This window comes from Oncorhynchus gorbuscha, linkage group LG08, assembly GCF_021184085.1.
Source record: "Oncorhynchus gorbuscha isolate QuinsamMale2020 ecotype Even-year linkage group LG08, OgorEven_v1.0, whole genome shotgun sequence".
NCBI classification, from domain to species: Eukaryota; Metazoa; Chordata; class Actinopteri; order Salmoniformes; family Salmonidae; genus Oncorhynchus; species Oncorhynchus gorbuscha.
The window spans coordinates 63,435,868-63,453,695 of record NC_060180.1 but is presented as its reverse complement, the minus strand read 5'-3'; the positions used below and the strand labels follow the sequence as shown (position 1 = coordinate 63,453,695).

General features: G+C 40.4%; 1 protein-coding gene across 1 annotated transcript in view; it reads left to right on the top strand.

The window, feature by feature from the left end:
* LOC124041968 (phospholipid phosphatase-related protein type 5-like) overlaps positions 1–17,828 on the top strand; it is a 46,431-nt gene that overhangs the window by 23,528 nt on the left and 5,075 nt on the right. The window contains exons 4-5 of the mRNA XM_046360183.1: positions 6,881–7,057; positions 11,519–11,659. Coding sequence (XP_046216139.1) covers positions 6,881–7,057; positions 11,519–11,659 — 318 coding nt within the window. The remainder of the gene's footprint in view (positions 1–6,880; positions 7,058–11,518; positions 11,660–17,828) is intronic.

The window sequence follows — 17,828 nt, the reverse complement described above, 5'->3', positions numbered from 1 at the left end:
GGGTAGAGGCTAGACACAGCAGTTTGGTGGGCATGCTTTTCGGAAACGATAACAGTTAATGATAATGGAATCTTGGAGATTAGTGGAAAATGGTCTGATCTGTATGGCTCAGTTGGTAAGAGTATGGCAATGGTGGCACTAGCAGGCTAACATCAAGGTTTCAGGTTTATTTTCTGCAGGAATCACAGCCACACACATAGCAAAAATGCATGCCCTCACTGTACTGTAAGTTGCTTGAGAAGTGTCATATTTAACTAGTCTCAGTTGGATAGACATGTTACTGTAGTGTTGCCACAATATACAGTGCATTCGGAAAGTATTTTTCCACATTCTGTTATGTTACGGCTTTATTATCAAATCTATACACAGTACCCCATAATGACAAAGCGAAAACAGTAAAAAAAATAAAAAATACCTTATTTATAGGGATGCACGATATATCGGTGAACATATTGGAATCGGACTATATTAGCTAAAATCGGGATCGGCCCGATGTTTAGTTTAACGCCTATGTGCAAAACCGATATATACCTATATAACGTACGTACATGAAGTAATAACGCCACATATAATGTTGCGCTACACGTGCAACACAGCATTTCTAACCTAGCCCACAATGTCTGCTGTGTGGATCGAGCAGTCAACAAGTCCAGCAGTCAGTTGAAGGAGTAAGCAAATTTCAGCGAGACAACTCAATGGCAAATCCATTAACGCCAAGATAATGGAATTCATTGCCCTTGACAATCAACCGTTCTCTGTCGTGGGTGATGTTGGCTTTTGCGACTGGTCGAGTACCGGTACACACTACCAAGTGCGCTATTTTTCAGATGTTGCCTTACCGAAGTTACACAGTAATAGCGTCACTGCTATTAGCTTCACGGCATACTGCCGTTTGGGTCTTTGTGTGTCAACATATACACGTCAAATAACACTATTTGACAATAACACTATTTGACACATTAAATAAGCTTTTAATTTGACATGTAAAATAACACAGTTCTATTATAGAATGTTGTGTATTCTGAATTTGCACGTGGAAGCCAAGCACCACCACTACTATCAGTAGCACTGTCAAAGCTGTACAAAAAGGTCTACAAACTAGCAAACACTGACCACGAACGATGTGTTTACAATACCGCGTTAATAATAAAGCATTATTTGTTGGACCGCAACTTCTAGGGTAGCTAGCTAGCGTTAGCTTGGTACCTAGCTAGCACCAAACTGCAGTCATGCTCATTATTCTTAGCAATGATTTAGGAGGTATTAGCTAGGTAGCCACTTGTTGTTCACCTATTGAAATTGAACTTCAGTTCATGAAAATAAATAGCTAGCTGGCTACTTAACCCTTTTGCCCAAAGCTAACGTTGTAAGCAGCCAGCTAGCTTCATCTGGCTAGTGAGGCTCGACCGGACCGGGTTATGTGTTGTGAAGCTAGCCACAATAAGGATTAGGCACAATAGTGGAATTTGCAGTTTTCCTTCAAAATTAAGGTACCTCTTTGAAAGTGATGCAGAAGGTTACAATTGGTGGAATCATGACATATTTAGACTAGATCATTTTAAACAGGGTTACAATGTGGAGCAGTGAAATGGGGTATCAGTCTACTCGGTGACACGCACATAACACAACTGTGAAGAGTTACGCAAATATTAGAGTTGTAGCTCTTATTACGGGACTGTGGCTGTGAAATCAGCTCCCCAGTCAGCCTATGGTGTGTATTGACATTCATATTGCACTGTACAGCTTTACCTAAGGATTTGGGATCAATGAAATGGGATATCAGGCTACTCAATACCCAAGCTATTTTTTCCCAACGTCCTCCACAGAGTTATCAGACTCCAAAACATCCATGCAGAGTCCCACAATAAGACCTACGATGAGTAATCGGGGGAGAAGAGTCTTGGGAAGGGAGGTCACGTCGTAGCTCTTATTGTGTTACTCTGAAACAACTGTGAATTGAGCCACATTTATTGTCAACCTATGTGTATTGAACACTATTCCAAAGGAAAAACAATACTGCATGGATATTTTGGAGTCTGATAACTCTGTGGAGGGCGTTGGGAAAGAAATAGCTTGGGTATTGAGTAGACTGATATCCCATGTTCTCTGGGTGTCACTGAGTAGACTGATATCCCATGTCATTGATCCACAATCCATAGGTAAGGATGTACAGTGAAATAAGTATGCCCCCAATGCAATTCTAAAGTATAATATATCCAGTTTGATTTCAACAGATTTTTGTCAAATTAACAAATGATTGTCTTTTGTTGATTTTATAACAACATTACAGTCTCGTCTAGATCTATTCAATTATGACATAATTCTACTATTTGTATTCATTTTTTCATTTTTTATTTTTACATGTATTTTTATTTTTATGACCAGCACTGTTTGTGCGCTAGACGACTTTACCAGCATCATAGCATACGTATCGATGAATCGTTGTGACATATGAAATACGAGTGATGGTGTAATCAATGTGTAACTACATAACTACATAAAACATGTATGTCGTTAAATTAATATGTGACGTGCACTCATATTCAGGTCCTGATTGGTCAACAAGCTTATTTGACACATCAAATAGTGTAATTTGACACGTATCTTTTTGACACACAAAGACCCAAACGGCATTCCACAGAAATCCTGGTTGACTATGAAATGATTGAACAAATGGACAACGAAACAGCATAGTAAGTAAGTGAAAGAAATAGGTTTTGATTATGTTTTACTGGTAATGGGGACATGCGTAAATGCCAACAAAACAACTTTTTAGTCAGTGTGGTGTGTGTGTGTGTGTGTGTGTGTGTGTGTGTGTGTGTGTGTGTGTGTGTGTGTGTGTGTGTGTGTGTGTGTGTGTGTGTGTGTGTGTGTGTGTGTGTGTGTGTGTGTGTCCAACCTTTATTTATCTAGGCAAGTCAGTTAAGAGCAAATTTTTATTTACAATGATGGCCTACCACGGCCAAACCCAGACGATGGTGGGCCAATTGTGCGCCGCCCTATGGGACTCCCAATCACGGCTGGATATGATACAGCCTGGATTGGAACCAGGGACTGTAGTGACGCCTCTTGCACTGAAATACAGTGCCTTAGACCGCTGCACCCATGTGTGTGTGTGTTAACTATTTAACTGTACTAGAATGCTTAAAAGGCCGTTAAAATGTTAAATATCGGTATCTGTGTTTTGGCAAGGAAAATATCGGATATCGGTATCGGGCAAAAATGTCATATCGGTGCATCACTGCTTATTTACATAGGTATTCAGACCCTTTGCTATGAGACTCGAAATTGAGCTGAGATGCATCCTGTTTCCTCTGATCATCCTTGGTGTTTCTACAACTTGATTCGAGTCCACCTGTGGTAAATTCAATTGATTGGACATGATTTGGAAAGGCACACCCATGTTTATATAAGGTCTCTCAGTTGACAGTGCACGTCAGAGCAAAAAACCAAGCCATGGGGTTGAAGGAATTGTCCGTAGAGCTCTGAGGCAGGAGTGTTTCGAGGCACAGATCTGGGGAAGGGTATCAAAACATTTCTGCAGCATTGAAGTTCCCCAAGAACACAGTGGCCTCCAGCATTCATAAATGGCAGAAGTTTGGAACCACCAAGACTGTTCCTAGAGCTGGCCGCCCGGCCAAACTGAGCAATCGGGGGAGGAGAGTCTTGGTCAGGGAGGTCACCAAGAATCCGATGGTCACTCTGACAGAGCTCCAGAGTTCCTCTGTGGAGATGGGAGAACCTTCGAGAAGGACAACCATCTCTGCAGCACTCCACCAAAGGCCTTTATGGTAGAGTGGCCAGACAGAAGCCACTCCTCAGTAAAAGGCACATGGCAGCCCTGTTGAAGTTTGCTAAAAGGCACCTAAACAATTCTCAGACCATGAGAAACAAGATTCTCCGGTCTGATGAAACCAAGATTGAACTGTTTGGCCTGAATGCCAGATGAGTGGCTGATGTGTCCAGAACAACATTGGAATGCCTAGAAGACAGTATTTCTATTCGCTTACTTATTTCCAATGTTATCGCTAGAGTCGTGCTGGTTGCTAAAGGAGCAAAGGACTGGAGGTGAGCTGGAAGGAGAGAAATAATGACGCCGGAAGTCGTTTCCAAATGTTACTAGAGCAAAAGTTTCCTCTCATCTCCAACTAAATTGAAACTGCAAAATCATTTAAAATGTAAATGTAATTAACCTTTAGTGGCAGATTCAGCAACAGTACCTTTCTTTCTGCAAATTAACTACAGAGACAATGGGCTTGTTCGACATTGCAGCCGGCATTGCAGGCGAGTCGCAACTGACTGATCAACAAATCACCTTGCTTCATTATTATTTGTAGGTCAGTCACAATTTATCCACAATGCATCACTGATTTGAGGATCTTGAACGCGGCCAATTATCTTATATTTGAAAATTATAAGCCCTCCCAAAAATGTGATGAACTCTTAATAATTCATGCTCATTGCAAATTACCCGTAAGCATCTCCCCCTTACACACTGTTGTGTCTCTTTGGCTATGCCGGATTAAGTGATATGACTTGATATTCTATAAAATAATTTCTCTGTAATTAATATTACCTGATTACATAATCAGGTGAACGTAATTAACTAGAAAGTCGGGGCACCACAAAATAATGTTTATAGAGCTGTTATCTTCCGAATAAACTCTTAAAGACCTAGTAATCTTTTACATCAATAGCAGTCAATATTTAATCTTGACTTTATTCAGTCTCATCTGAAAGTGGTAAATTCTTGGTTATCTTCAAGAACCCTGGCTAACAAGTTGAATCAGCAATACAAAGTTTGGTTTAATTATTTATTTACTAAATACCTTAAATAATCACACAGAATGGATCATACATTGATTACAAATTATGTCATAAAGAAAACGTCCCTGGTGGACGGAACAGATACGTTGGCTGGTTACACAAAGAGAGGGGACTGGGTTTGAGTGAAAGAGTGGAAAAACTGAGTAAGAAAGGGAGAAGCTATGCTATCGTAAATACAGAATCTTATGCATTCTAAATAACCGCCCATTTGAAAAAGGAGAATGCAATAAATATTTACTCTTATCTGTGCTTCGGTAGATTGGTCGTCGATGGAAGGCCGGTTTGTCCTTTATGGATCTCTGGTCCTCTGAAGAATGTCTAGTGGTGAATTGGAGCGTGGTAGATGGATACTTGGTAGTACAGTTGTCATGTGGTAGAACAGATACTCTGTCCGTTCTCCCCTAGCCCAGGTCTACAGTTGCTGCGCTAACGCAACGGCTAGGAGGTATCACTTCTTTAGTGAATAAGAGTTCAAAGTTCATACCAAGTTGCCATGCTACAGTGGTGCAAAAAAGTATTTAGTCAGCCACCAATTGTGCAAGTTCTCCCACTTAAAAAGATGAGAGGCCTGTAATTTTCATCATAGGTACACTTCAACTATGACAGAAAGTTTGGGGGAAAAATCCAGAAAATCACATTGTAGGATTTTTTTATGGATTTATTTGCAAATTATGGTGGAAAATAAGTATTTGGTCACCTACAAACAAGCAAGATTTCTGGCACTCACAGACCTGTAACTTATTCTTTAAGAAGCTCCTCTGTCCTCCACTCATTGTATTGTACCTGTATTAATGGCACATGTTTGAACTTGTTATCAGTACAAAAGACACCTGTCCACAACCTCAAACAATCACACTCCAAACTCCACTATGGCCAAGACCAAAGAGCTGTCAAAGGACACCAGAAACAAAATTGCAATAGGTAAGCAGCTTGGTTTGAAGAAATCAACTGTGGGAGCAATTATTAGGAAATGGAAGACATACAAGACCACTGATAATCTCCCTCGATCTGGGGCTCCACGCAAGATCTCACCCCGTGGGGTCAAAATGATCACAAGAACGGTGAGCAAAAATCCCAGAACCACACGGGGGGACCTAGTGAATGGCCTGCAGAGAGCTGGGACCAAAGTAATCATTTGCAAATACATTCCTACAATGTTATTTTCTGGATTTTTTTCTCATTTTGTCTGTCATAGTTGAAGTGTACCTATGATGAAAATTACAGGCCTCCCTCTCTCATCTTTTTAAGTGGGAGAACTTGCACAATTGGTGGCTGACTAAATACTTTTTTGCCCCACAGTAAATGCTCATGCTATATTATTGCTGGTATAGTTGAAATTCATCCTTCTGGCGTGTATGTTGTCACCTTCACATTGAGATTCGATGCAAATTTCATTAGATTCTTGCTGAGGTTGGCTTAGTTCTGTAGGTGGTCTTTGTCCTTTCAACGTGGGGACCTCAAGTCCACACGTCCTTGGAACAGTAAGTTACATTTTCATCAAGGGCATATATACTGTAGGAGGGGAGAGAAGGGCGTGTTTCATAGTTTATAACCAATGTCTGTTCACATGGGCAGGGCCACTGAGTTGAGGATAGTTCACTCATGAAAACCCAATTCTCTCATTTGGAATCTAAAATTACATTTAATCTTTTCACAAATAGTTTCACATTTAAACATTTAAATTGCACAACAATTCCATGTGAATCTGTTGTGAATCTACACTAGAATGTGTAGGCTTTCCAAGATAGTTTGTCGTCCTATCATCAGTAATAATGTCTCAGCCGCCAACTGATCTGGCATCATATTCATTTAGGACCAACGCATATTGTCAGCTGGTTGGAATACCGAAATATGGTTCCGTTCCCATCTGTTGATGTCACCAGACTCTCTCTTAATGTTAACAAAGGGATTTTCAATATTCACATCGGTAGAGTAGAGAGAGGAAAAAGGGGAAAGGTATTTAAACCTCCCTCACTCAGGCCAACGTCATGACAACACTTAACATACTATCAAACTGAGTACTGTTGTGTGTGTGCTTGTCTCCCTGCTGCAGATGTACATCACGTTAAAAGTGAAGGCCAAGGGGACCAAGCTGGCCAAGCCACTCCTATCTCTGGGACTTATGTGTCTGGCCTTCCTCACAGGAATCAACAGGGTAGTGGAATACCGCAACCACTGGTGTGACGTCATCGCCGGGTTTATCATCGGAGGGGCCATAGCAGTCTTCATGGTGAGTGAACCAATGTCTTTATACGAGAGACTTCTGTTTAAAGAGACTGCTGTTTAAAGATAGAAGGATCAGTTCTGTTAATGTGTTTGTTAAATCCTGTTACGTGCTCATTACATACACATGTTTATTACATGCTTATAACTTATGTATTACATGTTTAGTCCATGTGTATTACTGCTTATTACATGTTTATTACACATTTGTTCCATGCTTATAACATGCTTATTACATATTACGTTTTTTACATATACTCTTCATGATGAGGCCCTCGCCATTTTCAAATGTACAGAGTTCAAACAACAAGCATATACAAGTGTTTGTTTTGTATTTGCTACATGTGTAAAATCATGTTATGCAGTCTCACTGTCAGCTCTTCAATTTCTTTCATTTGAATCTAAAATATGATCACGCCGTCATTACTTTTTCTGGTCCAAGTCAAGTCATCTACATACTGTATATTAATTTACATGATAAAGTGAAGAGTCATTCTGTTCTTGAACTTACATTGGTGAGGCAATAGAAAAGAAGGCTCTATGAATATTTTATATGAGATGAATGGGAACTTGTTATCTGCCCCTTTGACCGATAGACTTGTTTGGACCAGTGTTTTTCTCTGTGTGTTGTGAGGCCGTGTCAAACCCCTGTCCAAGTCTTTCAAAAGCCACAGATGGTGCAAAATCATTTTCCCATGCTGCCAACATCAAGGGGAAACTCATTTGGATAGATGATGGTGTTTTCAGTGTTGATATGTCGAACAACAACCACAACAACTACCAAACATCAGAGTACCTACCGGTACATACCCGATGGATTTATGGGGTTTCGTATTCATTCTGAAGAATCCAGTAGGGAACATAATGGAAAGATGTGCTTTATATTTTAAGTCTAGATTAATTTATGAACTTAATAGGTTCCCCAGGTATCACTGAGTCAGACAAGTATACGTGTGTATCTGCCTGGGGTGTATTCAATTTGAAAGTAAATGTGTCCCTTCTCTCTCACCATCTCCTAGGTGGTACAGGTTACTCATGTTGTTTCATATTGCCACAAGGCTCTTATTTCAGAGGAGAATGGCCAGGGATAACAACAAGATGTAGGATGAAGTTTCCCCGAAGCGCTGATCTAAGGCCTGTTTTACTGTTTCCTTCCAATGATTCAGATTAAGACATGGATTAGTTTGATCTGGTTTCCACTAGCTAGACACAAAGTCAAAATGGGCTATATTCATGAAAACAAAAAGGAACTTTTTGGTCTTCGTTTGTTAGGTATGAAGTTAGCATTGGGGTTAAGGTTATGGTTAAAGTTAGGGTTAGGTTAATAATCACATTTTAAGAAGAGAAATTGTCGAGGGTTTATGACTTTGTGGCTATGGTACCTTGTGACGACCATCTGATCCTGAATCTGCTACCGTGATCCTTATTTAACTGTCTAGATGCTGATGGAAACCCTGCATATCCCTGGCAATGGCTCAGTCCTATGAGGGTTTTCTTCCTCGTGTGGCTGGCTAATTGGGTCAGATGAATGCAGTGGGGCCATGTGGAGCTGTTTAGGACAGTTCAAGTGAGCTCCTGTATGAGTGGATTCCTGTGGTATCTCTGCAATACAACGTTGTTCTATGGTGTGTTTCTTAATAGAGTGAGTATGAACAAGCGTTTCCTAGAATGCAGAGCACTATTCTGTGGAGAAATCTATCTGAACTGTTTGTGGATTACAAAGTGGGTGTGGTTACATATGCGCTAGATTCTTGCTCATACTGTAGCTAACATGTTTATCCTCAATAACTTCAAATTACTACTAGCACATGCTTATCTTCAAAGACGAGCAATTCATTAAAAAAAAATCCAGCATAGATGGAGAGTTGTAGTGTAGTTTTTCCCTGGGTAGAAGAGATGTGGAGGGTTGTGCTAGGTTCTGTCCCAAGTGATAAACTACACTATGGGCCCTGGTCAGACGTAGTAGTGCACAATGTAGAGCATAGGGTTCCATTCGGGACAACCTAGTATGGCCTAGTTAACTAGACTGAATGTGGAAAGGGGATACATGGCTATGGACCAGCATGGGATTTCTGAGATCAAATCACAGGCTAGCAGACGCATATCACACATTATCAGCAAGAAAGCACAGGTGTAAAGAGAACTTGAAAAAATAAATATATGGTTTTCGGGACACGTGAACAATTCCCATAAATGTTTTTGTGATTGAAAGTCAGACAGTTTTCCCTTGTAAAAATGTTTTGATCCCTCGTTTATTTTCAACAGTTCCAGCTACATCTGGCCTCCCATCTAGGGACTGACCAGGACCGACCCTGCTTAGCATCAGAGCAGTGGGATGCAGGGTGGTATGCTGCTGGAATGAATGTGCCAATACATGCCACTGGAAAAAAGACAGTGAAAGCCAAGCCCAGGGTAACACAACCTAAGATAGGGAACATTTTAGGAAAGAGGCAGGTGTTTTATATAATCACGTTATCAGATTATTATTTGTTTTTAGCTCAAAACGATTTAAATTGAACCTGCTCTAAAACAATATATTCTCTCCTCTGTGCCGCGAATGTCCCGTAAAATCGTTCCCTTGTCCTGCATTTGGGATTTTTAGATGTGGTCACCCAAATTCCACCAGTAAAAACATTGCAACTGCAACTTGTTAACACCATCTTTTCACGTGTGGAGAATAACATTATTTCAACTCCTTATGTGAACTTGCAATTCCACATGTGAAAGTGAGATTTTCTTACATATGGGAATGCAAATTACAGTTTCATCTTTACATCTGGAATTGCAAGTTGTGGCGGAAGAATCAGAATTAGTTGGGTAACATAGATAATTAATATGTCTTATCTGCATAATATGCTTATATGATGTACTTGTTATTAGAATGTATCCCTTCGGACTCTGGTGTTGGCTGTTGCACGTCTTTCCTCACCTGGGGCCTAGTCACCTGGGGCCCAGTCACCTGGGGCCCAGTCACCTGGGGCCCAGTCACCTGGGGCTCAGAGAGGGGAGAGGTCAGGCTTGTCTTTCACATGTCCCTGGTGCTATGCAGAATATAAGAAAGGGAAGAGGACAGGAGGGAACATTGTCTTCATATGTGAATATATCTTTACCTATTCTTAAACCGTGAAGGGATGGCGTGATTAATGGGGAACCAATTACTTGATGTGTTAATATGTAGACTGTGTTCTTTCTGCGTGTGTACACAACATACTGTATGAATCTCACATTACCACACACATGTCTTTTACCTCTTGATGTGCACTATATTTGTTCACTGGCTATGTGCTTGTACCCTGCTTGTGTTAATCCACTCTCACATGCAATGTTCAGTCACGCCTGTGTCTGGAGAATTTAGTTCCGTGGTGTGAGATCGCCATTTGCGCACAAACAGTTATCACCACATTTGAAGTTTTATAACATGCCATATCTCAAGCTGAGGCAGGTTTTTATGCTGCATGCTACAGCAACCTGCTGAGATGATGGAAGTGTGCTGAACACATACTGAAAATAACTACCACATATACAGTATTATTTATTTATTTGGGATGTAATTCAACAAATGACTGCGGGGCTCTTTGGCCTGTAATGGTAATGGAGGAGTCCCTTTAGATGATATTGTTCTCTGAGTTGCATTTCTCCTCTGTCTGAACATTGCCTTAGATAGTAGTCAAATACAAAAAGCTTGTTTGAGCTCTGGTAATGGATGGAACTCCTTGAGGACACACACACACACACACACACACACACACACACACACACACACACACACACACACACACACACACACACACACACACACACACACACACACACACACACACACACACACACACACACACACACACACACACACACACACACACACACACACACACACACACACACAGCTCTGATTGAATTCATATTTTTGGGCAAGTCATGCGAATCCTTCATCTTAGGAAAAAGGACTTATATAACCCTTGTTACGAGAAGAGAAAGGAAATCTGCTCTGCAAAAAAATGCCACAGGGTCTCTCTATCTCCATATCCGCCTAACTAACTTACTTATTAACTACAGATGTAGGAGCCAGTTTGCTACAGCAGGAAAATAATCCTTCAGCAGGCCAGTAACAGGAAATGTGAATTCATGGACATTTTGTAGAGGTTGATACATTTTTTGTAAGGGAAAATCAAGTCTGACATTTTAAAATGGAAATTAAAACATCAGAAGCATTTTTAAACCTCATACTACACGTAAAATATGTTCTGCAACAGGGTGATCAAATTAAGATCCTATATCTGTACAGTATCTCTTTTCCTTATCTCTTTGTCCTGTCTTCTTTTTCTTTCCCTCTCTCTCTCTGTCTCTCGGTCTCGGTCTCTCTATCTCTCTTTTGCTCTTTCCCTCTCTCTTCCTCACCCTCTCTCTCTCTCTTTCTCTCAATCTCTCTCTCTATTTTCCTTTGTCTCTGCCGTGGCTGTGAGTGTAGGTTCTAGGGGTGGTGCAGAACTTCAAAGGGAAGAGCCTGCTGAATGAAATCCCGCCGGAGGAGAGCGTGGTCAGCAGTATTCCTATGATGGGCCAGCCCAGGATCATGGACAACACAATGGAGAAGTACATAGCCTCACAGGTACTGGCAGACACATTTAAATGTAGTAGGCTAAGTACAACATACTGTGCTCCCGGCTCTGCTAGGTACACTTTCCTAGTGTACTTTGCATTTTATCCTCAGCCAATTCTCCTGTGCCCACCATACAGAAGGACACATCAGATGCATTCTATCCTCCATTCTCTGTATAGAAATATCAACATTTCCACCATTTCCAAGGTGTGAGGGTGTATGAAAATGGATTTTAAAAATATACATATGTGTTTCGAATACAAAGTACTGTGTCTAACTTGAGAGTCCTATATATTGTACAGGTACAATTATTTAAACTCTTTCAATGTCACAGCCAAGAGTCCACAATCCCTGAGGGAGATAGTGTCTGTCTGCTAATGTCTATTTTCCTAAATAGATTCATACAGGTGATTAGCTACAGTATATACTGTACCATACACATTGTTACATTGGGATCAACCACACACATTGTTACATTGGGATCAACCACACACATTGTTACTTTGGGATCAACCACACACATTGTTACATTGGGATCAACCACAGACAGTGTTACTTTGGGATCAACCACACACAGTGTTACTTTGGGATCAACCACACACAGTGTTACTTTGGGATCAACCACACACATTGTTACATTGGGATAAACCACACACATTGTTACATTGGGATCAACCACACACATTGTTACATTGGGATAAACCACACACAGTGTTACTTTGGGATCAACCACACACATTGTTACATTGGGATCAACCACAGACAGTGTTACTTTGGGATCAACCACACACAGTGTTACTTTGGGATCAACCACACACAGTGTTACTTTGGGATCAACCACACACAGTGTTACTTTGGGATCAACCACACACATTGTTACATTGGGATCAACCACACACATTGTTACATTGGGATCAACCACACACATTGTTACATTGGGATCAACCACACACATTGTTACATTGGGATCAACCACAGACAGTGTTACATTGGGATCAACCACACACAGTGTTACTTTGGGATCGACCACACACAGTGTTACTTTGGGATCGACCACACACAGTGTTACTTTGGGATCGACCACACACAGTGTTACTTTGGGATCGACCACACACATTGTTACATTGGGATAAACCACACACATTGTTACATTGGGATAAACCACACACATTGTTACATTGGGATAAACCACACACATTGTTACATTGGGATAAACCACACACATTGTTACATTGGGATAAACCACACTGATTGTTACATTGGGATAAACCACACACAGTGTTACATTGGGATAAACCACACACAGTGTTACATTGGGATAAACCACACAGTGTTACTTTGGGATAAACCACACAGTGTGAACAGATAAGGTAAGAGTAAAAACCTGGCTCTGTTACCTGTCTGTACAAAGTGTTTTGATAACTACAAAGCCGTGTGTGTGTGTGTGTGTGTGTGTGTGTGTGTGTGTGTGTGTGTGTGTGTGTGTGTGTGTGTGTGTGTGTGTGTGTGTGTGTGTGTGTGTGTGTGTGTGTGTGTGTGTGTGTGTGTGTGTGTGTGTGTGTGTGTGTGTGTGTGTGTGTAAGTAATTGGCATAAGTTGTCCATTTGCGGTTTATTGATTTGAAGCTAGAGTAACCCTATAACTGACAGGAAATCACTGTTCAGACCACTGTAAGCTAGAGTAACCCTATAACTGACAGGAGATCACTGTTCAGACCACTGTAAGCTAGAGTAACCCTATAACTGACAGAAGATCACTGTTCAGACCACTGTAAGCTAGAGTAACCCTATAACTGACAGGAGATCACTGTTCCGACCATTGGAAGCTAGAGTAACCCTATAACTGACAGGAGATCACTGTTCCGACCATTGGAAGCTACAGTAACCCTATAAATGGCAGGAGATCACTGTTCAGACCATTGGAAGTTGCAGTAACCATATAACTGACAGGAGAGAAGAACACTACTGGAATACACTGTGTTTGTAGATGGATGGGGATACATGTTTCGCAAAATTCAAGTTTTTGTCCAATGACAAAGTTCTGTTTTGTTTATGGTTTTCAGTTGAATTCATATATCCCGTATGTAACAATAGTTTCATCCAGGAAAAACTATAATGCCCTTTAAAATACACATGTTGCCTTGCCAATACTATTATTACTTTTTGTACTAGTAGTAAGACATGATATCCTTCATTACTAACAACTGGCTTTAATATGGGATGTTTATTAATGAACTCTGTTCAAATCTCTGAATGCTGTAGCAGGCAACCAGGAAGTCAGGCAGCCAGGCAGTCAGGCAGTCTGGGGAGCAGTGAGCCTGTCTCTAAAGGGTTTTCTAAAACATCCTAATGTGTCAGATGTATTTGGGTCACCTTCTGTACTCTGTTTCCAGATGGCCTATGGCCATGGTGATGTTGAGTGTGGCAATGCATTCAGTGTGGAAATGCATTTAGATATATCCTCCTTGCCGCAACGCTACATTGTACACTGAGTGAAACTGCTTTCCATTGGATGTTTGATTTCTATAGTACACCTAAAGTACATCTTGTCCCTCAAACATAACCTACTACAAATTTGATCATTCTTGCCATTAAGGCTTTGTTCATCGTACGCATGCACGCACATGCGCACGCACACACACCTCTCCACATATCCGCCTCCTTATTTCACCTCATGTTAGCGAGATGAGGGCATCCTCTTTTGCTTTGACGAATGGCCCAATGTAACTTCCCCTGGACTCATTGGGGATTCATATAGGTGGAGCACCTGGTCTCCACAAGGCACTTCATCAAGATTACCAAGGAGGTCAGCGACTTTATTTCCCTGCAATGCATGGCTTAGCATTCCCTACCACTATAGAGCCTCCAAAGACTAAATCATTCATCTCCAGGAGCTTTGCTATATGCTTAGAGGCAAACCAGAAGCTGTACAGTGTGTTAGCTTCAACTTCATGCAGGGCGCGCGCGCGCGTGTGTGTGTGTGTGTGTGTGTGTGTGTGTGTGTGTGTGTGTGTGTGTGTGTGTGTGTGTGTGTGTGTGTGTGTGTGTGTGTGTGTGTGTGTGTGTGTGTGTGTGTGTGTGTGTGTGTGTGTGTGTGTGTGTGTCCAACCTTTATTTATCTAGGCAAGTCAGTTAAGAGCAAATTTTTATTTACAATGATGGCCTACCACGGCCAAACCCAGACGATGGTGGGCCAATTGTGTAAGTGTAAGTGTAAGAGGGACCGGGAAGATTTTAATTTACTGGCCTTTTGAGAAATTTAACGGACCCATATGCATTGGGTGCATGATAAGGCATCTTAACAGCACATGCAACTAATTGCCAAAATGCAATTAACAGTTAAACACCATTCTTAACAGTGCACCTTATAGCGGTTCCATATGTGACAGAGATAAAAATGTCTGTTTGAAACTTAGAGGGGATATCTAAAGATAAAACAACTACGATGGGTTGATAATATGACTAGGATTGCACCTTGGGTTCCAGACAACAAAAGAAAGTTGATATGAAAACCAATAGAACAGGAAAGAAATGGCATAGCAGTGGGTCCAATAGGGAAGGAAATGAAAATACAGTGCCTTCAGAAAGTATTCACACCCCTTGACTTTTTTCACATGTTATTGTGTTACAGTCTGAATTTAATATTGATTACATTTAGATTTTTGTGTCACTGGCCTACACACACTACCCCATAGTGTCAAAGTGAAATAATGCTTTTTTGAATTTTTTTTGAAACTAATTCAAATTGAAAAGCAGAAATGTCAAGAGTCAGTATGTAGTCAATCCCTTTTTTATGGCAAGCCTAAATAAGTTCAGGAGTAAACATGTGCTTAACAAGTCACATAATAAGTTACTTGGACTCACTCTGTGTGCAATAATAGTGTTTAACATTCTTTTTTTATTGACTAAATCATCTCTGTACCCCACACATCTGTAAGGTCCCTCAGTCGAGCAGTGAATTTCAAACACAGATTCAATCATAAAGACCAGGGAGGTTTTCCAATGCCTTGCAAAGAAGGGCACCTATTGGTAGATGGGTAAAACAAATTAAGCAGACATTGATATCCCTTTCAGCATGGTGAAGTTATTAATTACACCTTGGCTGGTGTAACCCAGTCACTACAAAGATACAGGCTTTCTTCTTAACTCAGTTGTCAGAGAGGAAGGAAACCGCTCAGGGATTTCACCTTGAGGCCAATGGTGACTTCAAAACAGTTACAGAGCTCTGGATAAGAGCGTCTGCTAAATGACTTAAATGTTAAATGTTAAATGTTTAATGGCTGAGTGAAAAGAAGTATAGAATAAATATACCAAAACATGCATCATGTTTGCAACAAGGCACTAAAGTAATACTGCAAAAAAATGTGGGAAAGAAATTAACTTTTTGTCCTGAATACAACATTTTATGTTTGGGGCAAATCCAATACAACGTGTTACTGAGTACCACTCTCCATATTTTCAAGTGGTGGCTGCGTCATGTTTTGGGTATGCTTGTAATAGTGAAGGACTTGGGAGCTTTTCAGGATAAAAATGGAATGGTACTAAGCACAGGCAAAGTCCTAAAGGAATACATGGTTCAGTCTGCTTTCCACCAGACACTGGGAGATGAATTGATCTTTCAGCAGGACAATAACCTAAAACACAAGGCAAATCTACACTGGAGTTGCTTACCAAGAAGACAGTGAATATTCCTGAGTGGCTGAGTTACAGTTTTTACTTAAATACGCTAGAAAATATATGGTCAATTTTGGTGGTTGTCTAGCAATGATCAACATCCAATTTGACAGAGCTTGGGGAATTCTGAAACAAATAATGGGCAAATATTATACAATCCAGGCATGTAAACCTCTTTGAGATTTACCCAGAAAGCCTCACAGCTTTAATCCCTGTCAAAGGTGATTCTAACATGTATAGACCCAGGGGCGTGAATAATTATGTAAATTATTATTTTCAATACATTTTCAAACATTTCTAAAAGCATGTTTTCACTTATGGGTGTTTTGTGTAGATGGATGAGAAACTAAATAATTTTAATAAATGTTTAATTCAGGCTGCAATAACAAAATGTGAAATATGTCAAGGGGTCAGAATACTTTTTAAAGGCACTGTAAATTTGCCAAAATTGTTAAATTACCCCTCTCTATACGGAAATAAAATCAGTAAAAATAGCTCACCAGAAAGCATGACAGCCACAGAGGAATCGAGGATCATTAACGTATTTTAAATTGCTGTGGATTGTTTCAAATCACAAGTTCCTAGGTTGATGCCTATTTGTTGAGCCCTCAATTTGGGCAGCGCACCTGGCAATAGGCCTAGCCAATTGTTGCAAAATCTATGTAAAATATGTGTGAAAAAAGCATCTAAAATGAAAATGTGTCATGAGTATAATTTAAAATGTTGAGACAAGAAGAAGGGGAGGGGTAAGTGACGAAGGTATAGTCAAGTCTGTCTCCTGCCAATTCTTGCGCATTCATAGTTTAAAAATAAATACAAAAATGGACCCCTTTTTTCTCCACAATTTCGTGATTACGATCTTGTCTCATCACTGCAACTCCCCAATGGGCTCAGGAAAGGTGAAGGTCGAGTCCTGCGTCCTCGGAAACATGACCCACCAATCCGCGCTTCTTAACCTGTCTAGCGGAACCCTCGCCAATAGCCAATGAAATTGCAGGGCGCCAAATACACATCAATAGAAATCTCATAAATTACATTTCTCAAACATACAAGTATTAGGCACCATTTTAAAGATACAATTCTCGTTAATCCAGCCACAGTGTCTGATTTAAAAAATGCTTTACAGCGAAAGCTCCACAAACGATTATGTTAGGTCACCACCAACTCACAGAAAAACCCAGCCAGAGGAGAGGAGTCACAAAAGGCACAAATAGAGATAAAATTAATCACTAACCTTTGAAGTCCTATGACACTCATAGGACTTCATGTTACACAATACATTTATGTTTCGTTTGATAAAGTTCATATTTATATCAAAAAATATATTTTTACATTGGCGTGTTACGTTCAGTAGTTCTTAAACATGCGGTGATTGTGCAGAGAGCCACATGAATTCACAGAAATACTCATTATAAATGTTGATGAAAATTCAACTGTTATGCATGGAACTTTAGATACACTTCTCCTTATTGCAACCACTGTGTCAGATTTCAAAAAAACTTTAC